Consider the following 21,857-nt stretch of genomic DNA (forward strand, 5'->3'; position numbering starts at 1 on the left):
AAGGAAACCCCGAACTTTCAGGTTCAGAACTTCCCAGATGTGCCAGTTTACTACCCAAATAAAAAAGAACTTTTGAGAGGATGTCTGTCTCAGAGTTATTTGTTGGAGTGGAGGTTTTCTGGAGTGCTGACAGTATCCTTCCCCTGCCACACCCACCAAGCTATGCTACACCCACCAGCCATACCCACAGAACCAGTAGTAAAAAAAAATTGAATCCCACCACCCTGCGTATGAGAGGTGCCTAAGGGGTCTAATTGTTATTCTAATATGATGCTGTATTTAGCTGAGAAAGGAAACGCAAGGAAATAAGAGCAGTACACACCCTTGAATCTACTGCCTTGGATCAAGGCGTAAACTCATTTATTTACCAACAGACAACTAACTGGCCTCCTAAACAAGGATCCCATACAGACAAGATTCTCCTAGAGAAATACAGTACAATTAAAAACATTACTGCACACAACACCTATAACAAAATAAGTAGAGGGTACCATAACTAATTCAAGCTACAGTATATTCTGATTCCCCACAGGGAATAGCCGCATCCAAGAACAGCTGTACCCATTGAAAGCTAGATTTATAAACAACATTTTAATAAAATCTCCAACCCTGAGCAGTAAATCCCTTAGTTTTGCTTCGTGCCAGCCAACTTTAGACCTAATATGCAGGCTCTCGGTTATTATTTCTTCCTTCCCTCCCTCCCTCCATCCCTGATCCTAGTCAATCACCCAATGGATCAATCATTCAGAGATAATTTGTGTGTACAAATCAACCCGAGATCCTTCAAAACAGATTGGAAGGGACGTCCGGTTTGCAGGGCTTCAGCGGCGGCAGGAATCCATGATCGTGCGCGGTTTCTACTGCGCTCACCGCTGGAGTGCTCCGATCCAGCAGGATTTGGGGCTATAGTTACCCCGTAGAGGTAACTGAAGATAGGGGAGATCCGGCAGGGGTCATGGGGGATCGCAACCCCCCCCCTCCTCAGATGGCTTAACTCCCTTTTCCGAAAGCGGTCGAGCGGCAGTCAGTAATGGCCGCCACAAAGAAGCTCTCATCCGGATAAGAATGTGCAGGAGGAAGCTGAGAAAGTGAAAGTGTTGGCTGACCGGGATAACAAGGTAAAATAACCTGGAATTTAAATTTAATCAAAGATACATTGCTCCCAAAGAAGATCTGGAATAAGCGGCGAATGAGTTGAAAGGGAAAGCTTTTTTCCCCCCCACTCTCCTTCCTAACGTTGACAGCGAACAGAAACGAATGAGAAATCGGAAAAACCCGCTTTGGCATCAATAGGTAACTAAACTGGATAACTAAATGCCAAGGGGATAATAAGGATTTCTGAACATTTAAAAACATTTTTTTTTGCTGTAAGTGGGAAGGGAGAGGAAAATAATTCAAGCAGGAATTGGAAGGAAGGAGGAGACTGCCTAGAATTTGAAAGAATTATTAAATACCAACAAGACTTCTAAAAGATACATTTTAACTGGAATTTTGTAACTAAACAGTAACCCCAGGAAAAGAAAGTGAAGAAAGAAGAAAGTCTTAAAAGAAACAGCTTATTTGGACTGTTTGGTGACTTGGGGACTTTTGGAAATTATATTTGAAGGACTAAAAACACTTGGGTGGTTGTTTGGAAAAAAAAACTTTTCTTTCTACAATGGCTTCACTTGTGGATGAACTGAAAATTGAATTTAAAAAATACAAAGAAGAGGAACAAGAAGGGAAAGGCTCTTTTGGATCTCTTTTTCAATTCTTAGAAATGGCGATTTGTACCTATGAGAAACTGACTGTGCAACAAGATGATTGGGATAAAGAAGAAGCCATCTTTGATGAACAAGTAACTTTATTTGGGGAAGAAAGGGGAAAGGAGGAAAAGAAAATGGAGACTTTAAGATCTAAAAAAACAACCAAAAAGGGAAAAATAAGGTGAAAAGTGGATATAATGTTAGAAAACAACAGAAAGGGGGAATACAGAAGAGAGAAATGGAGGTGGAGAGACAAGGGGGTGAAAAGGACAGGGAGAAGAAGCAAGGGAGGAAGGAAGGGATGAGAAGTTTCAATGGTGTGGAGCAAGATGTAAAGAATCACGATTTATTTAGAGATAATGGGTAAAAACTTAATTAAAAAAGGGATTCTGCAAAGGTACATAAGATTGTATTGTTATATTTGTATTAGAAATAATGTTAGAAAATTATGATAGGTTTGAATTGGTATGGATTGTTGTTTTAATTATATTACATATTTATAATTTTTTCTTTTTTAAAAATATAGTGTGTAACTCTAGAATGTACTAAGCAGAATCCAAATGGAAGTTATGTATTATACTGTTATAATTTAGGGGAAAGAGATCAAGGCGTCATACTCCAATTAGTGTACAGGAGAAATTTTGTTTAAAGAGAAAAGATAATAGATAGCTGGAAACAGGACAAAGAATAATAAGTATAATGATTTGAACTGAGATAAAACTAAGAAAGTTAAAAGAGGGGAGAAGCTACATAGAAAATGTAAAATGGCAATAAGATATGGAATGGTATATAAAATGAGTATGAATTTGAATTTGTGTCTGTACGAAGAGATGTAACCCGGGATCAAGCTGCTTTCAGAAAAGATGTTTTATGTTTTTATGTTTTGTTTGTTTGTGTATTGTCTTTGAAAATCAATAAAATTTGTTTAAAAAAAAAAAAGATTGGAAGAGACATCTAACCCATTCCCGCAAACTCATTTCTCTGATTTAAATCCTACAAAGCCAGTAGATTTGCGGGGGGGGGGGGAGAGGAATGGCAGGAGGACACGTGTTCCTGGACTTTTCCCAGCAAGCATCTCTGTGTAGTTTGGCAGGGAAGAAGCACCATTTGGATCAGTAGTGGGATCCTACCTTAGTTGCTACCGCTCTAGGTCTCAGATGATTGGAGGCCTTTTTTAAATTACCAGTTAGGCTGAACTGGTAGTGACTTTTACTACCGGTTCAGGTGAACCGGGCTGAACCGCTAGCATATCACCACTGATTTGGATCCAGGAAATGACCCAGGAGAGAAGAAGGGTTAACCCTTCCCTTCCTCTACCATGGCTTTTCCAAACGCTGCTTGAAGTCTTCCACCGTTCCTCTTAAGTTTCCCAATATTAACTGGGAAATCCCGTCGCAAGATATTCCCAGGTCAGACCCACTGCTCTTCTTTCCTTCTTCTTTTTGCTAAGATGGGGTTTAAGCCGCCGCTTTTTCAAGTCTTCCCATGGTTCTCAATCTGGACCTCCAGCTGGGTCTTTGAGTGGGGGAAGCGCTGAGGGGAAGCGAAGCGCTGAGGGGAAGCGTGGACGGGGAAACGTTGAGAGGAAGCGGAGGCTCTGCGCTTTTCTCTTCATGTCTTTTCTCGTGTTTCACGCAGGTGGAGTTGCGTTTGAAGCTTTTGCCGCAGCTGTGGCAGCGGAAGGGTTTTTCTCCAGTGTGGGACCTCTGGTGTGAAATCAGGTGCACCTTTTGGACGAAGCTGGCGGCACAAAGCAAGCATTTGAAGGGCCTGTCCTTCGTGTGGGTTCTCTTGTGCACAGTGAGGTGGGTCCTCTGGCAGAAACTCTTCGGGCAGTGGGAGCACTTGTACGGCTTGTCCCCCGTGTGGGTTCTTTCATGCTTGATGAGAGAGGAATACAAGCCAAAGCTCTTCCCGCAGTCGAAACACTGATGCGATTTCTCTCCTGTGTGGGATTTCTGGTGCCTCCGAAGGTCGGGCATCCGGGTGTAACTTTTCCCGCAATCCGAACACTTGAAAGGTTTGATCCCTCGGTGGGTCCGTTGGTGGGAATAGAAATGGGAGCTCCGATGGAACGTCTTCCCGCAATCGGGGCAGCTGAACCGTTTCTCCTTTTTGTGCGCTTTCTTGTGTTTGATAAGATGGGCGTGCTGGCTGAAGACCTTCCCGCAGTCTGAACACTGGTAGGGCGTGGTCCTTTGGTGCATCTGCTTATGTTTCAGGAGGAGGAGACTCTGATTGAATTCCTTCCCGCATTTGGGACACGATTTTGGTTTCCTTCCTTTGCTGATATTTTGACGGTCCACTGGAAAAAGAATTGATTTCTCTTCTCTGGTCTTTTGTCCAGCTTCGCTCTGTCTTTTAGATTTGCGTCGAGGACAAGTTGTGGGCTCCTCTGGGCAAAGCCCTGTGTCTTTTCTCACGGCACTTTTTATAATTTCAACATTTGCTGGATGGGGATTGTTTTCCTTCTCTTTCTCCTTCTCCATTTTCTCTTTCTCTTTCTCCATCTTCTCCTCCTCTGTCTGCCTCTTCTCCTTTTGTTTCTCTTTCTCCTTCTCCATTTTCTCCTTCTGTTCCTTCTTTTTCTCCTTCTCTGACTTCTTCTCCATCCCCTTCTTCTCCATCTCTTTCTCCTTCTCTGATTTTTCCATCTTCTCCTTTTCTTTCTCCATCTTCTCCTTCTCTTTCTCAGTCTTCTTTTTCTCCATCTTCTCCTTCTCTTTTTCAGTCTTCTTTTTCTCCATCTTCTCCTTCTCCTTGCTTTTTTCTTGCTCTTGGGATGCTACCATAAAACAATGGAAAAACAACTCAGTGAGTAAGTGACTGCTCCAGCAATCAATTGACACCCAAATCTCATATAGGAGCTGAAAGCGATTAGCTCATTCACATCATGCTATCAGAGCTTATCGCTTATCCAGCTATTTCTTAAGGTTATGCAAAGTCTTTTAAATTCAAATCACTTTAAATCAGTCTGGAAGTTGAGCCATGGCAACTGGACTTTGGCAATGCCTAGGTAAGACCACACTTAGAATACTGCATCCAATTTTGGTCATCATTGATAAAAAAGATGTAGAGACTCTGGAAAACATGCTTTGTTAGCTGTTGAGTTCCATAGCTGATCCTCACCATTTCACATTCAAACACTCGCAGACACAGCCTTTGAACAGATCAAAGGGACAGTGTCAGGATTCCGGCAGTTACCCCAATTAAATCGTGAGTCTCGAGCCAAACTTCCCAAAGTAATCAGAATTTATTGGGAGTTAACATGTCCAGCACTGCCTGGGTGTAGCTGACTCTGAGACACGTAATCCATTGTCACCCTTGACCCTGGTTTTCCCCCAACCCGCTGGGTGTATCATAATTCATATTCTCCAATCGGACACATCCATAGCCCAGAGTCATCAATCATGTTCTCCAGTTAGATTTTTGCGCAAGGCAGAAACTTCAGTCACCTAGTTACAATCTCTGAAAAACTATGCATGGAATGGACTTTCGATTCCCAGCTGCCGTACTGCTCTTTCAAACCCCTTTCCCCCACTCCCTTTCTTTGGAAACTCTAAAACGACCATAAAATATGTTTTTATGAGTTGACAGAGTTTATCCTAGGCCAGGGGCGTCATGAAATCGAATTTGATTTCATTGAGGGCTCCATCAGGATTGTGCTTGACCGCGGGGGTTGGGGTAGGCACGGTCAGCATGATGTCACTCTTGTCGGCGGATGCCTGTAGTGGCCTGAACACTCCGCCAGTGAAAATGGGCTTCCAAGCTCCGTTTTCGGCTCTGACAGCTTTCTGCAACCCTCCGCAAGTGAAAATGGAGCTCGGGAGGACCACACACGGCCCCTCCCGAGCTCCGTCTTTGCTGGAGGAGGCCTAGCAGGCCACTCCTTTGCGGTTTCGGGGGTGACCCTGCGGGCCAGATCGAAGCAACCTGTGGGCCGTATCCGCCCCCCCGGGCCTTGAGTTTGACACCCTTGCCATAGATGTTGCTAACATGACCCCTACTTCATTTTTCCCACCTGCCATGCGGACATCTTGATTGTCCCCTTTCTCAGAAAGTTGAGAGTGCAGACCCAAAACGGCCTCATCTTCTTCCTCCATCCACGAATTTGGACCCAAACCGGTGAGCGAGAGAACTAGTACAAAAATAAAATCCAAGAAAATAAAATCTAGGTTACGTCACTGAACCATCCTTCTGTATGTCTCAGCACAAAATGAACAACAGCAATGGGACAGCAACGTGAGTGTAGAATAAAAAACAGTATTAAATGTCTCTGTCAGTTGCCCCCGTATGCCACCATGCAGTAACAGTCTGCCATGAACTCTGGGGAGGGTGGATGGGAGGGGAAATGCTTGGGGGGAAATGAAAGTAACGGCTGTATCTCCCCGAGATGCTGCTTCAAGGTCACCCGGCTAGGAAAAGAAGGCAGCTGCATGCCAACCTACACTTGTGTGATGCCGCGTGGCGTGGCACAAAAGCAACTAAGTCACAAAAGTAGGTACACCTCCAACTTGGCCCCCAATGTCTAGTTATCATCGGCTGGAGAAAAAACTCTCCCAAGAACAGTTTTTAAAGGGGAATAAATTCAGTCTGAACCCAAAGTACATATAATTTATAAATAAAAACCAACACAAACCACGCTGCAGCAATTAACGAGACAGGGCAGGGTAAGGAATTGCAGACTTCAAAAGATAATGAAACACACACCGTTGGGAGGATGCCAGAACCCAGATACGGCTTGACAAAGATAATGCACGCTTTGCTTCCAGCAAGGTTCTGTGCGCAATCACTCTCTTTATCCTGTTTTCCCAGCTGCAGCTAATGAAGGTAATCAGGACCATTTTCTCCCCCGTAACTCACATTGCTCCCTTCTCTGTTCATCCCTGCATGCCCTAAGATGAAGAAGGGGTGGCCCTGAGCCTTCCTCTGAATGCCCAGCTGGACTGTGTCCTTCTCCAGTTTCCTCCACAGCCACTGGAGCCACACCCCCATTTCCTGTCAGCTGCTCAATCTCCCCCTCGGAATCAGATTCCAACAGGGGCATGACAGCTTGAATGACCATCCCTAAAACACCTTGCTTGAACCTGATTGGTCAGGGGGAGATCAGCATGAGAGACAGTAATGGGAGGGAAAAGTTGAATTTAGGGATCTTGGTGCGCGATTCTTAGTTATGGCTATGGATTACTTCAATACACTTGACTTCTAATAAAACTATGGCCTTTCTCGGCAAATGGAGCCGTGCATCATTTCTACTTAGAGGTTTAAGTGGTGACAGTCTTAACTGAGGCAACTGTTCACATATGAAGAATGGTTACAGGAACTGGGCTTGGCTAGTCTAGTAAGAGAAGGACCAGGGGGAGACATGATAGCAGTCTTCCAATATTTGCTATACAGAGGAAAGGGTCAAGCTATATTCCAAAGCACCCAAAGACCATACAAGGAATAATGGATGGAAACTGAACAAGGAGAGATTTAACCTGGATATAAGGAGAAACTTTCTGACAGTGAGAACAATCAACCAATGGAACAGAAGTTGCCCTTCAGAAGTTGTGGGAGCACCATCGCTTGAGACTTTCAAGAAGAGATTGGACTCCCATCTGTCAGAAATGGTGTAGGATCTCCTGCTTGGGCAGGGGGTTGGACTAGATGACCTACAAGGTCCCTTCCAACTTTGATGATCTGTTATCTGATTAGCTTTCTGATGGCATAGAAGTTGCACAGCAGGGTAGAAGAAATAGGATTCAGAATGTTGCTTCTTTACTATTTTTTTGGTCAGGAAAATGATTTGTGAACAAGGACCTTTTTAATAATATGTTTTATAATACATCTCCATATCAAGATTTTATTGTATGGGCTTCCGGTTTGAAGCCTCTTCGGTGACAGACAGAAATCCGCGATTGTGCGCGGTTTCGGTCTGGGCTCGCCGCTGGAGCGCCCCGAGCCGGCTGGTTTCGGGGCTAAGCCACCCCGTAGAGGTGGTGAAGAAGGGGGAGACTGCCAGCAGGGTTGAGGAGAGCCGCATCTCTCCTCCTCAGCTGGCCATTACTCCCTTTCCCAAAGGCGGTTACAGCGGTGGTCAGAAATGGCCACCACGAAGAAGAACTCAACCGGAAAAGAATGTGCAGGAGGAAGATAAGAAGTGAAAGTTTTGGCTGACCGGGTTAAATTGTAAAAGCAACAACTAAGGTACCCTGGAATTTAAACTTACAAAAAAATAACATTGCTCCCAAAGAAGAGTCGGAAGCAGCGAAGGAAAGTGAAAAGGGAAAGGTTTGATTTTTTTTCTCTTCCCTTCCCTATACTGACAACTAAGAGACTTAAATAAGAAACCGGAAAAATCTGCTTTGACATCAACAGGCAATTAAGCTGAAAATAAAACAAAATGTCAAAGGGATAATAAAGACTTCTGGACACTAATTTTTTTTTTTTCATAAGCAGGAAGGGAGAGAAAAAGAATAAGGGCAGGATTTGGAAGAGGGAGGAGACTGCCCGGAATTAAAAAGGATCTACAGTAAAACTTCAATAAGACTTCTAAAAGATACATTTTGACTGAAACTTTGTAACTAAACAGTAACCCCAGGAAGAGAAAGTGAAAAAAAGAGCAAAAAGAAACAGCCTGCGTGTATTTGGATTATTTGGTGATCGTTCGATTCTTGGTTGTTACATTTGAATGACTAAAATTAATTGGGTGGTTGTTTAAAAATTTATACAATGGCATCACTTTTAGATGAATTGAAAATGGAGCTTAAAAAGTACAAAGAAGATGCACAAGAAGGGAAGTTCTTTTGGCTTCGTTTTTCAATTCTTAGAAATTAGAGATTTGGAACTATGAGAAACAACAAGAAACGTCTGTAAAACAAGAAGACTGGGACAAAGAAGAAGCCATCTTTAATGAATAAGTAATTTTATGTGGGGAAGAAAAAGGAAAGGGGGAAAAGAGAATGGAGAATTTAAGACTTAAAAAAACAACCAAAGAAAAGAAAAATAATTCGAAAAATAAGTATAATACTGGAAAGCAACAGAAAAGGGGAATACAGAAGAGAGAAATAGAGGTAGAGAGACAAGGGGGTAAAAGGGGAGAGAGAAGGAAGGGGAAGAGGAAAAGAAGTTACCAAGGACCGGAACAAGATATAGAGAAACAGGACCTATTTAGAGATAATGGGTGAAAATTTAACTGAAAAAGGGATTCTGTAAAGGTACATAAGATTGTATTGTTATATTAGTAATAGAAATAACTTTAGAAAATTTGAAACAATGTATGATTAAAATGAGGGATAAAATAGTGTAATTAAGTGAAATGTTTGTTAATAAAATAAGTGAAATAAAATAAATGGGTAAATTGAATTAAGAAGGAACGGGAACATCTTAATTAGTTAATGTTTTATAAAATATAAGTGAAGGGGGGGGGGGAATTAATGATGGAAAGCTTACAATTGTTCCCATAGAAGTATGATATTTAATTGAAAAGTAATGGTAAAGAAGTTTTTTAATGAATATTAATATTAATGATAGAATTGAATTGGAATGGAATGTGTTGTTTTAATTACATACATTTATATTTTTTTCTTTTTTTAAGAATATAGTGTGTATTTTAAGAATGTACCAAGCAGAATCCGAATGGAAGTTATGTATTACATTGAATGTTATAACTTTAGGGTATATATTGAAGCCTAAATAAGAGTTAAATGGATAAACTTAAAAGATATAAAGGCGTCATACTCCAACTACAGGAGAAATTTTGTTTAATGAGAAAAGATAATAGATAATTGAAACAGGACAGACAAAAAAATATAAATATAATGATTTGAATTGAGATGAGATAATTAAAATAAAATTGAGAAAATTAAAAGAGGGGAGAAGCTATGCTGAAAATGTAAAATAGTAATAAGAGATGGAATAGAATATAAAAATGAGCATAAAGTCGAATTTGTGTCTGTACGAAGAAATGTAACCCGGGATTACGCTACTTTCAAAAAAGATGTTTCATTTGTATTTTTTTTTCTTTGTGAAAACTCAATAAAATTTACAAAAAAAAAGATTTTATTGTATGGATAAAATAGTTATCTTTGAGACCTGTCTGGATACCAGGGCCACATGCTAAATTCCAATTAAGTTAGTTTATTGCTCATGTCTATGCACAGGAATCTAGTCAAGTAACAGCACTATTTTGGCACTTAGATAAGGGTCAACAGAATTCAAGAGGGGTTGGACTTAGAGCATTTGTGGCAACGTAAGTGATTCTAGGCTGATTCCTCTTTTGATTCCGCCCCCAGATTCTGCTATTCCTTCTCCTACAGGGGAACAATCTAAGTCAATTAGTTCTGGACAGAAACAGGGATTCTTCACTACCGCAAATTCAGGGGTGGGCTTCAATTTTTTTTAGCAAGGGGCTCTCTGCCCTAATGACTGGCTGGGTGGTCATGTAACTGGGTGGGTGTGGCCAACTGGACGTCACTCCTTTGCCCTAACTACCAAAAAAAAAAAAGATATATACCAAAAAGTTGTTTATTATTTTGTGCATTTAATACTTAAATAAAAGACTGGGTGAAACCAGGCTTAATAGCAATGACTGTGAGAGGGATCTTGGAGTCTTTAAGTGGAGTTTCTGGTGAGTTATGTGATTCTTATTATTTGAGAATTAATCCCCTCAGAGGCTACCGGCTATGTTATCTGGTTTTCTCAATGGCCCAAGCGCTGAGTGGATTTGTTTATCTAGCTTGCAACACTTTTACAAGGTGTGAAATGCTCTTGGCTGAACGCCCAGAAGTTCAATTAAGCCCATTAAGAGCTTTCCCTTGCTGCTTGTCTTTCTAAGGTTATTGGGGGCTTTTTGAGTCTTCGCTAGGGGATCTCCTGAGCCCCTGCGAGCCCTCAGCAGCCCACCCCTGCCCAAACGCCTGAATTTTAAGAGTACATTTAGGAGGTCTGCTTGCCGAACAGGACAATACTTAGCTAATTCAGAAAGGGGTCAAAAAAGCATTGCAAGGACTCCCTGTAAATCTGATGAAGAATGGCTGAAAACATTGGGCGGGTTTAAGGGAAGAAGGCTGGGGTTAATTCTCCACAGCGCCCAAGGACGAGACAAGCTAAAGGGTTGGTTAAAGGGTTGGACTGGAAGGCCTTCAAAGTGTCTTCCAACCCTATGAAGAAGATTCTACGATTCAGCCAAGCAACTTCCAGGACATTCCATCATCCCCAGCCGATCATCGGATGGCTGTGAAAAGAGTGGCAACCCAACGTATCTTGAAGATTTGAGTAGAGGTCTCCAAACTTGGCAACTTTAAGACTTGTGGACGTCAACTCCCAGAATTCTGGGAGTTGAAGTCCACAAAAGTCTTAAAAGTTGCCAAGTTTGGGGACCCCTGTTCTAGTAGAAGAAAAACAAAACCTAGAGATTCTTACCGAGAGACGTCACATTTTCATAATTCTCCTGCATCACTTCCTTGTACAAGACTCTCTGACTGGGGCCCAAGAGAGACCATTCTCCCTGGGAGAAGCACACAGCGACCTCCTCGAAAGAAACGGGCTAGAAGGAAACAAGCAGACGCTTATTCAACAGGGAAGAAACCAGGCAAAATACGAGCCATTCAAAACAAAAGGAGCACCTGCTCTATGTAATGGATTGGGAGAGGTGGTCAATTAGACACAAGCAAGGGGATCCCCTTTTTGACCTTCTGACAAGCAAAATCCAGGGATTCGCTTAAGAATCGTGTGACAATAAATCCAAGGAGCTTATAGTGGGCTTTAGAAGGAAGAGATCAGACATCCATCCCTTGCTTATCAATGGAGACCGAGTGGAGCAAGTGGTCAGTTTGAAGTTTCTGGGTGTTACCCTAAAAGAGGACCTGACCTGGGGCGCTCACATTGCAGCCCTGGTCAAAAGGGCCCAGCAGAGGTTAAACTACCTGAGACTCCTCAGAAAACAACAACTGAATGAAAAATGCTGGGAACTGCTGCATCATAGACCTTCTTACTGCTGCACCATGGTTTGCCAATTGCCCAGTGGCAGATAGGACAGCACTCCAGAGGGTTAACGTCATTGCCCAGAGGATCATGGGTTGCCCTCTCCCCTCTTTGGAAGAGCTTTATAGCTCCCGCTGCCTTAAGAAAGCTGAAAACATTCTCAAAGATCCATCTCATCCTGAGAACCCTTTTTTTTTAAAACTATTACCATCTGGCAGACGGTACAGGAGAATAAAAACAAGGACAAATAGGCTGAAAAACAGCTTCTATCCCAGAGCAGTAACTCTATTGAATTCTACTGCATAGTGCAATATGAATGCAATATCAGGGGTTTTCAATTCAATTGCACAGAATGTGAAGGATGTGTGTTTTTGTTTTATTTTTTTATGTATACCGTACACTGAAGATGGCATTTAATTTCGTTGTACCAGGTGCAATGACAATAAAGTAAATTAACTCAACCACCGCAGTGATTCCCTTAAAAACTATGGGAAGAAAGGTAAAATGGAACAAAACTCACTTAACAACGGTCTTGTTTAGCAACAGACATTTTGGGCTCAATTGTGGTCATAAGCTGAGGAGTACCTGTATTGGGATCTTCCAAAACTCAAGACTCAAGCATCTGCAAGATCCCTTGTTTTTCTTTTCACAACTGGTAACTATAAAACAATTGTTATTTCTTTTAAAATACAGCATTCTTTTCCGTCACAAAACACTGCTAAGCTATCGACCGTTATTATCCGGACTCCAATATCAGTGTCGTATTATTGATTCTTCTTGGGGAGGGAGAATCTTTTTCCATAGGGGTTAATTCTTCTAGAACAGGGTTTCTTACAACTTTTTTTTTTTTCCTCTCGGGACCCTTCCTCCATTTTAAAAATTATGGAGAATTCCAAAAGAGCTTTTTGTTTGTAAGGCTATTGCATTGTATTAAAACTTAGAATTGACACACTCACTGCCACAACTGCTTCTTGGGATTACTTGATGGGATTATAAATACATATCTATATCTTACAAACCATTCCAAAAATACGAGTTCCAGGTATACTCATAAGAGAAGAAACAGACATCTTGCCATCTCCAGAACTAAAATTATATTTATTATACTTACTAAGTTTTGTCAGCCTCTGCTGACATTGGCAGAGTATTAAACTACCATTAGAGAGATCTATGCCTTTATATATCATTAATCAAGTTAGCCCTTGCACGTGTAATAGGCCCTTCCAACTGCCTCCCACCTGTAGTTAACTTTGTTGTTTTTGCTTCAGTTGATAGATAGATAGATAGATAGATAGATAGATAGATAGATAGATAGATAGAAAAAGATAGAAAGATAGAAAGATAGATAGAAAGAAAGAAAGATAGATAGATAGATAGATAGATATAGATAGATAGAAAAGATAGAAAGATAGAAAGATAGATAGAAAGAAAGATAGATAGATAGATAGATAGATAGATAGATAGATAGATAGATAGATAGATAGTTAGATAGATAGATAGATAGATAGATAGATAGATAGATAGATAGATAGATAGATAGATAGATAGATAGACAGACAGACAGACAGACAGACAGACAGATAGATAGATAGATAGATAGATAGATAGATAGATAGATAGATAGATAGATAGATAGATAGACAGACAGACAGACAGACAGACAGATAGATAGATAGACAGACAGACAGACAGACAGACAGACAGACAGATAGATAGATAGATAGATAGATAGATAGATAGATAGATAGATAGATAGATAGATAGACAGACAGAAACATAGAAAGATAGAAAGATAGACAGACAGACAGACAGACAGACAGAAAGAAAGATAGATAGATAGATAGATAGATAGATAGATAGATAGATAGATAGATAGACAGACAGACAGAAAGAAACATAGAAAGATAGAAAGATAGACAGACAGACAGACACAGAAAGAAAGATAGAAAGATAGAGATAGATAGATAGATAGATAGATAGATAGATAGATAGATAGATAGATAGATAGATAGACAGACAGACAGACAGATAGATAGATAGATAGATAGATAGATAGATAGATAGATAGATAGATAGATAGATAGATAGATAGATAGATAGAAAGATAGAAAGATAGACAGATAGACAGATAGACAGACAGACAGAAAGAAAGAAAGTTAGATAGATAGATAGATAGATAGATAGATAGATAGATAGATAGACAGACAGACAGATAGATAGATAGATAGATAGATAGATAGATAGACAGACAGACAGACAGAAAGACATAGATAGATAGATAGATAGATAGATAGATAGATAGATAGATAGATAGATAGATAGATAGATAGACAGACAGACAGACAGATAGATAGATAGATAGATAGATAGATAGATAGATAGAAAGATAGATAGAAAGATAGATAGATAGAAAGACAGAAAGACAGACAGACAGACAGACAGAAAGAAGAGATAGATAGATAGATAGATAGATAGATAGATAGATAGATAGATAGATAGATATTTAGAAAGAAAGATGGATAGGTAGGTAGGTAGGTAGGTAGGGCAGGCAGGCAAATACAGGGAGTCCTCGAGTTACAACCACAATTGACCCCAAAATTTATGTTGCTAAGCCAAACATTTTCAGACTTTTCTTGCCTCAGCTGTTAAGTGAATCGCTGAGGTTGTTAAGTTAATCACACGGTTGTTAAGTGAACCTGGCTGCCCCACTGACTCTGCTTGTGAGAAGGTTGCAAAAGCTGATCACGTGGCCCTGGGACACTGCAACCGTCATAAGTATGAGTCAGCTGCCAAGCATCCAAATTCTTTTTTTTAAAGGTTTTTTTTTAATTTATTTTATCAACAAACATTAACAAATACAAACATAAAACATAAAACAAAACCACCTTTCCATTCCATCCAAATTCGGAGCACGTGACCCTGGGGATGCTGCAACGGTCCTATGGGCGTTAAGTCACTTTTTTCATTCAGTGCCGTTGTAACTTCGAGCGGTCACGAAATCGAATCGAATCAAACCTTTATTGTCAACGCACAACATGTGTACCATGAAATTGAAATGAGCCTCCCTTGGTGCAGCCCCTCCCGAAACACAAAATACATCTTAATAATAAATGAAAGAAATAGAAATCCCTAAACCCAAATAAGTAATAACTAACACACATTCCCATACACCTATATGTGTTGTGGTCCGCCAGCAGCCTGCGGAGATGGCAGCAGAGTTGGACAGTGGGGAAGAACAGGGACCAGTCCTGGAGTCTGGGGAGGACTCAGACGAGGGTCCTGCGTCCGATACAGAGATGGGGCCAGGGCCATCTGGGAGTTATGTGCTGACTCCAGAGCCCCCAGAATCTGGCAGCAGCGAGGCAGAGGAACAAGGGGAGCCTGTTCCCAGTGTGCGCATGGGCAGAGCTGCCAGAAGGCAAAAACAATTTAAGACAAAAGGAGCGACTCGGGAGTTAAGTTTGGATATGATTGGCCCCTCCTATAAGAGATAAAGGAGGAGCAAAGGGACGGAAACCTTTGCAGGAAGCAACTTTGTTCGTACTTGTCGGTTTGAAACCTGAAGCTCTGTGTTGAATTGGTGCTCTGGTTGGCCTTGTATAACTAATTAGAAATTTAGCCGTTGGCAGCATTTCACGGAAGATAAAGAAAGGTGCGTGCTTCTCAGACTTATCCTGGAGGACTTTGGCAGGCTTCCACGGGATTATTTACAAACTGTTGGAGACTCATTACGGGCTGTGAATGACTAAAATTCACAGCCGTTGAAATAAAGAAAAAAGGGTTTGGGGACTAACGTGTTTGTTAGTGTCTCAATAAGCCTTGGTCGGAACAATATGTAACATTATATTATATTACACCGGTATGAACATGTTGCACGTTGCACTGGCCCTGGCAAGTCTATCATATTAAACCTAATTGTGGTGTTAGATTGCATTCAGAAGTCCGACAGCCCACATATAAAAGCTATTTTTCAGCCTATTCGTTCGGCTGGCTGTGCTTCTGTATCTCCTACCCGATGTTAGGAGAGTAAAGAAGTGTTGACCTAAATGAATTGTTGCGAGTCAAAGACCACCTGCAATTTTGATTTTGCACAACCCTGAGAAAGTCACCCCTCTAGAAAATCTGCCAGCCACCCCAATATTCCTTCTTCGCAATCCTCCCCTTCCTCACCTGGAATGTCCCTCACCTGAGTCTGCTGGGTCAAAGCCAGCTCCCTTCCAGTCCTTCTGCAGGATTGGAGAAAGCGGAAGTATCCCGTGGATTTTTTTTGGGCTCCTGAGGGAAAAGCAGAAAATATTCTTCAGAAATTCGGGCCATTTATCTGTCAGTTTCACTCGGCAACTCATCCGTCCAGGAGCATCCCATTGCAACGCAGGGATAGGAAAGACCCCCACCCCACCAAAAAGAGTCAGAAACTCTCAAATGTTTTTTTTTGGGGGGGGGGGGGCTGGGGGGGGTAAAGTATTAACAATCACAAAAGAAACAGCCCAGGCGAAAAAGAATGATATAACAGGAAATGAACGCAGGGGTGGGCTTCGAAATTTTTAGCAACAGGTTCTCTGCACGGTTGCAGTCGTCCTCCTGCATCACTGGGAGTGGGGCGTTTTTGCCCTTCCCGGGCTCCGGAGGTTTTGCTCGCACCTCCGGGAGGGAAAAAAACAGCCTCCCTGGGCTCCGGAAGTCAGAAACGGGCCCATTTCCGGCCTTCTCAAACTTCCAGGAGGCCCGTTTTTCACCCTCCCCAAGCCTGTGTGCGCACCTTTCACTTACCTGCATCCAAAACAGGCCGTGTGGGGACTCCTGGGAGGGACGGGGTGGGGTGGGCAGGGACAGCCAGGAGTGGGATTTGGGGGTTCTCTGAACGGCACAGAATCTCATCTGGGGCTCTCGCGAACCCCCAGTAGCCCAGCCCTGAATGAAAGTACCATCCTCACCATTCCACCTAAACCAGTATTTCTCAACCTAGCCGTTTTTTAAGATGGGTGGACTTCAACTCCCAGAATTCCCCAGCCAGCTGGCTGGGGAATTCTGGGAGTTGAAGTCCACCCGTCTTGAAGTTGCCAAGATTGAAAAACAAAGGATCTAAACAAAATTTCGCAACTTTTATTTTTCACTAGCCTCTGTACCCTTTCATTTGATAAGGTATGTAGGCAACGAAGAGGTTAATGGCCCCAAAAGTTAACTTCAATAAATCTCATTGTCTAGGATTATTACACATTTAAAAAGGGTATTGTTTTCTTAGGGAATTAATGGATTCATAGATCCGTTAAAACACATACTTCCAATATTTAAATGCGTTGGTAACTGGATTTGAGCAGAATTGGTCTCCTTTCTAACACAATGTATACCCTGTCGTCTAGAATTATTACACTTAATACATGGTTTTGTGCAGGCCTCAGTGTGCACATGTATATCACCTCTCCTGTGGGAGCTGCTTTGGTTGCCGATTTGTTTCCGGGTACAATTTAAAGTGCTGGTTGTCACCTTCGTGGCTTGGGACCGGGTTATCTAAGGGACTGCCTCTTGCCGGTCACATCTCCCCGACCTACCAGAGCGGGGAGGCAATGTCACGGCTCTGTCGGAGTCTGAATCCGAGGAGAAAGACAAACAGATGACAGGGAGTGGGGGTGTGGCTCCATTGGTTGTGGAGGAAACTAGGGAAGGGCCAAGTCCGGCTGGGCAGAGCAGGGGAGAGGGGTAGATGAAGGGAATCAGGGCCCTTTCCTTCCCCGTAAGCCACGCAACCCACGTTGCTCTCTTCTCCATTCCTCCCTGCGTGCCCTAGGATGAAGAGGGGATGGGCCTGGGTCTTCCTCTGAATTCCCTCTCCCTTGTTCTCCCTCTCCCCTGCTCTGCCCAGCCAGTTTCCTCTACAGCCAATGTCAGCTTTTCGTCTTCCTCCTCGGATTCAGACTCTGACAGTGGCATGATAGGCAGGGAATGTTCCGGGTCCCATCCCCGAGGGAGATACACTTGGTGGGACCCAGAAGAAGGGCCTTGTCTGTGGTGGCTTCCTTTCTCTGGTACATCATCCCCTCAGAGATTGGAATGGCCTCCACTCTAACACTCTTCCGGAAGGTGCTGAAGACCTGGTTCTGCCAGCGGGCCTAGGGAACGAAGAGAGGGGTGAAGCCCATTAAGTGGCTCATGTGATCTGTTGCCGCCGGGGGAGGGTGTGTGTGTGTGTGTTATTTTATTATATTATTTTATTATGATATTATTCTCTTTTATTAGTTTTATTCTTTTATATATGAGGTTTTAATATTCCTGTAAGCCGCCTTGAGTGGCCATGTGCAAATAGGCGGCAATATACATTTCCTAAAATAAATAAATAAACACAATATCTGTGTATTTTACTTTGTGCCTTTTAAATAGATTTTCTCTGAGGAGGGGGCCCTCAAATTTCAGCAGATTCTCGAGACGATTCCTGACACAGAAATAGCCATAGCAATAAGCACTTAGACTTATATACCGCTTTACAGTGCTTCACAGCCCTCTCTAAGCGGTTTACAGAGTCAGCCTCTTGCCCCCAACAATCTGGGTCCTCATTTTACCCACCTTGGGAGGATGGAAGCCTGAGTCAACTTGAGCCTGGTGAGATTTGAACTGCCAACTGCAGGCAGCCGGCAGGCAGCAGAAGTAGCCTGCAAGTACTGCATTCTAACCACTGCGCCACCACGGCTCTTATAAAGAAAGGTCTATAAATGCTTCATTGAAGCCAAGCTGTATCTGGAATAGCATAAGTAACTTCAGGTTCTAGAAGGGTTTGATTACCCCAAAAGAAAGAGATGGTTCTGAAATATCCAGCCTTGAACATTTTTTGGGGGTGGGGATTTTTCTGGAACTCTTCACCTGGCACTTTTCATGTTCTGACTTAGTTATAGCAGCACAACCAAGACAAGAAAGAAAAAATATATTTTTAAAAAGTAGTTTAATATACTGTAGTTTTACCTGGTAAAACATATTCATCTGCCTCTTCCTCCATTTCCAGCTTCAGCAATTCTGAAAGGGGAGAGAGATAAGAGGAGAGAGATAAGAACCACGGCCCTCCATTTTAAGCCCACCAGGGATTATAGGTAATCCTTGACTGACAACAGTTCGTTTAGTGACCGTCCATGCAGCAACCGGGCAGAGAACCCGTTGCTAAAATTTTTGAAGCCCACCCCTGGGCAGACAACTACTCATCTTTCGGCTGGACGGACTTGTTAGCCTGCAAGAAAAACTTTCTGTCGGCGCTGCCAGCATTCCTAATAAAGGAATCTTTTGATTTTTTCCTCAGAGGGTTTGCGGTGTTTGGAGAGCTGGGACAGAACAGGCTTAGATGAGGGAAGTAGACCTAATCCTGTCTGCAGCTTCAATGGCTGAGGGGGGAACCAAAACCTGGATTTCCCCACTCTTACTCCAACCCCCTTCCTCTCTCCCCAACCCTGAATTTTGGACTGAAAGGGAGGGGCTGGCCCCCAATTCCTCCCGGGGTTTCTGTGGCTGCGAAGGGACCCAACCAGGATCTTTTTGCTCCGAGACCTGTGATGGCGAACCTATGACATGCATCCCACAGGTGGCACGCAGAGCCATTTGTGTTGGCACGCGAACGGCAGGCAAACTTACCTCACTGCGCATGCGCGCGCCTCCCAGCTGATTTTTGGCCTGTTTGAGGCCTTTCTCGGCCTCCCAGAGGCTTGAGGAAAACCTTTGCAGGCCGAAAAATAGGCCAGTTTTGTCACTTCCTGTATTTCCAGAAATACTGGAAATGACAAAACAGGCCTATTTTTCGGCCTGCATAGTCTTTTCTCAAGCCTCTGGGAGGCCGAAAAAGGCCTCAAACAGGCTGAAAGTCAGCTGGGAGGGGGCAGCGGGGGGGGGGGAATTGCGCGCGCAATTTTTGGCACTGGAGCCCCAAAAGGTTAGCCACCACTGTCCTAGACCAACATCTCCATTGTCGGTCTGAACTCACCTTTAAATGTACATAAAACTTCTCTTAGTTCAATCCTCTTTCTCAAAAAGCGGTTGAACCTGCACTCCACCTCCATGAAGTCTCTCTGACATTTAGAAAATACCCCATTCTTCCTGCTGATTAAAAAGAGGAAAAGGGGGCGGAAATAAGAGCCTTTTCGGATTTAAACAACGGTCTTTATACCCGATTTCAATCTAGGACCGATTTCCTAGTTGTCATTTCTTGTCTATTTTGATACTTTCTCTTGTCATAAGCTGAAATCAGCCCTCCTATACAGGTGGTACTCAACTTACAACCTCAACCGAGCCCCAAACGTCTTGTTCTGACCTAGGTTTCCCAAGATCATGAAGATCGTCCTCCTCATCCCAATAAAACCCCTTTTATTTAGGTTATACAGGGAATTCCTCTCCAGCAGGAAGAGTCCCGGCAAACAGTCTTTCATGAGATTTCACAACTACAGGCCTTGATCAGGCTTGGAGAGTTGCCAGAACGGTATCTTCAAAACACCACACTGTAGCAGCAATTACTTGGCAAGAAGTCGGGAACAGATCTTCACTCTAATAAATTAAACTAATTGTCTCCTGCAAACACCACTCCCCTTTCGTTCCTCTTTATTCCCTATGAGAGAGGCCATTCATCGTCTACCTGAGCCTTTACTCCCGAGTCGACCTTTGTTCTTTAACTGTTCCCTTCTCCTGGCAGCTCTGCACATGAGCACATTGGGAACAGGCTCCAGCTGCTCTTCTGCCTCACTGATCTCCAACTCCAAAGGCAGCTGATAACTGTCGGAAGGCCCTGGCCCCATCTCTGCCCTGACTCAGGGTACTCGTCTGAGCCTTCCCCAGACTCCAGGACTGGCCCATGTTCCTCCCCAACTGTGATGACCCGGAGTGTAACACAAACGTAACAAAATCCAAAATGTAAATAAATGTCCTTTAATGCCTCCAACTTGGCCCCACTGTTCAATAATTCTCAGTTGGAGATAAAATGTACTCAAAAATATTCTTCAAAAGCAAGCAATACAGTCCAAACTTAATGAGCAGATAGAGGTGAAATAAAAAACCAAAACAAACTACAATGAAGAAATTTCCACAACAGACCAGGATAAGTAATTACCAACTTCAAGGAGATAACAAGGCACAGTCTGTTGGAAGGATGCCAACCAAGATAACTTCAGCCCAAATAACACACGCTTTGCTTCTGGCAACCCTGTGTTTTAACAGTCTTATATACTATTCTCCCCAGCTGCAACCAGAGGGGGATCATGGCCGCTTCCTCTCTCGTAAGCCAAGTTGTTTCCTTCTCCCTTCCTCCCTGTGTGTCCTTGGATGAAGAGGGGATGGGCCTGGTTCTTCCTCTGACTGCCCAGCCAGCCTCTGCCCTTCCCCAGCCTCCTCCACAACCTCCGGAGCCACACCGCCACTCCCTGTCGGCTGCTCCTCCTCTCCCTCAGAGTCCGATTCTACCAAAGGCATGACACCAACCTCCTCACTGTCCAAGTCTACTTCCAGCTCCTCTAGCGGGCCACAACACTTCTGTTATTAAGTGAGACATTGGTTAAGTGAGTTTTGCTCCATTTTCCGACCTTTCTTACCACAACTGTGAAATGAATCGCTGCAGTCGATAAGTTAGCAACCCAATAAAATTAAATTTGGCTTCCCATTGACCTCGCTTGTTGGAAGGTGGTAGATGGTGAACCCATGACCTTGGGACACAGCAACGGTCATAAATATGAATCAGTTGCCTAGCATCTGAATTTCGATCCTGTGACCATGTGGATGCTGCAAAGGTCATAACTGTGGGAAATGATCGTAAGTCACATTTTTCGGGGCTGTTGTAGCTTTGAACGGTCACTAAATGAACTCAGCCGAGGACTACCTGTAGTGGATTCATCACACAGTAACATTCCATACGCAAGCACAAAGAAGCTTTTTGCCAAAAGAATACAGGCAGGTCTCAATTTACAACTGTTCGTTTAGTGGCCATTTGAAGTTACAACGCCACCGGAAAAAGTGACTTATGACCGTTTTTTTGCACTTATATAACCATTGCAGCATCCCCCATGTTCACATAATCAAAATTCAGACTCTTGGCTGCTTTCTATTAGGAATCAAATAAAAAAAAATACAATAAAGATGAGCTATATTATATTATTCTTTGCTTCCCTCAGGCGACACCAATTTGTCTGTTCA

The 21,857-nt window shown here is 42.9% G+C and overlaps 1 protein-coding gene across 4 annotated transcripts in view; it reads right to left on the minus strand.

The window, feature by feature from the left end:
- Positions 1 to 324: 324 nt before the first annotated feature.
- LOC113425111 (uncharacterized) overlaps positions 325 to 21,857 on the minus strand; it is a 29,135-nt gene continuing 7,602 nt past the window's right edge. For 2 of the 4 annotated variants that reach the window (XM_087952990.1, XM_087952993.1), the window contains exons 4-9: positions 19,666 to 19,781; positions 18,663 to 18,713; positions 15,898 to 15,986; positions 11,151 to 11,274; positions 5,767 to 5,883; positions 325 to 4,530 (exon numbers count right to left, since the gene is read on the minus strand). In XM_087952990.1, coding sequence (XP_087809116.1) covers positions 3,203 to 4,530; positions 5,767 to 5,883; positions 11,151 to 11,274; positions 15,898 to 15,986; positions 18,663 to 18,713; positions 19,666 to 19,781 — 1,825 coding nt within the window. In that variant the 3' untranslated portion in view covers positions 325 to 3,202. The remainder of the gene's footprint in view (positions 4,531 to 5,766; positions 5,884 to 11,150; positions 11,275 to 15,897; positions 15,987 to 18,662; positions 18,714 to 19,665; positions 19,782 to 21,857) is intronic. The other 2 variants (XM_087952991.1, XM_087952992.1) reach the window with 2 other exon arrangements.

The sequence above is a fragment of the Notechis scutatus genome, chromosome 2 (genome assembly GCF_049901735.1).
Source record: "Notechis scutatus isolate UNSWTSFEM ecotype Mainland chromosome 2, rNotScu1.2, whole genome shotgun sequence".
In the NCBI taxonomy this organism is placed as follows: domain Eukaryota; kingdom Metazoa; phylum Chordata; class Lepidosauria; order Squamata; family Elapidae; genus Notechis; species Notechis scutatus.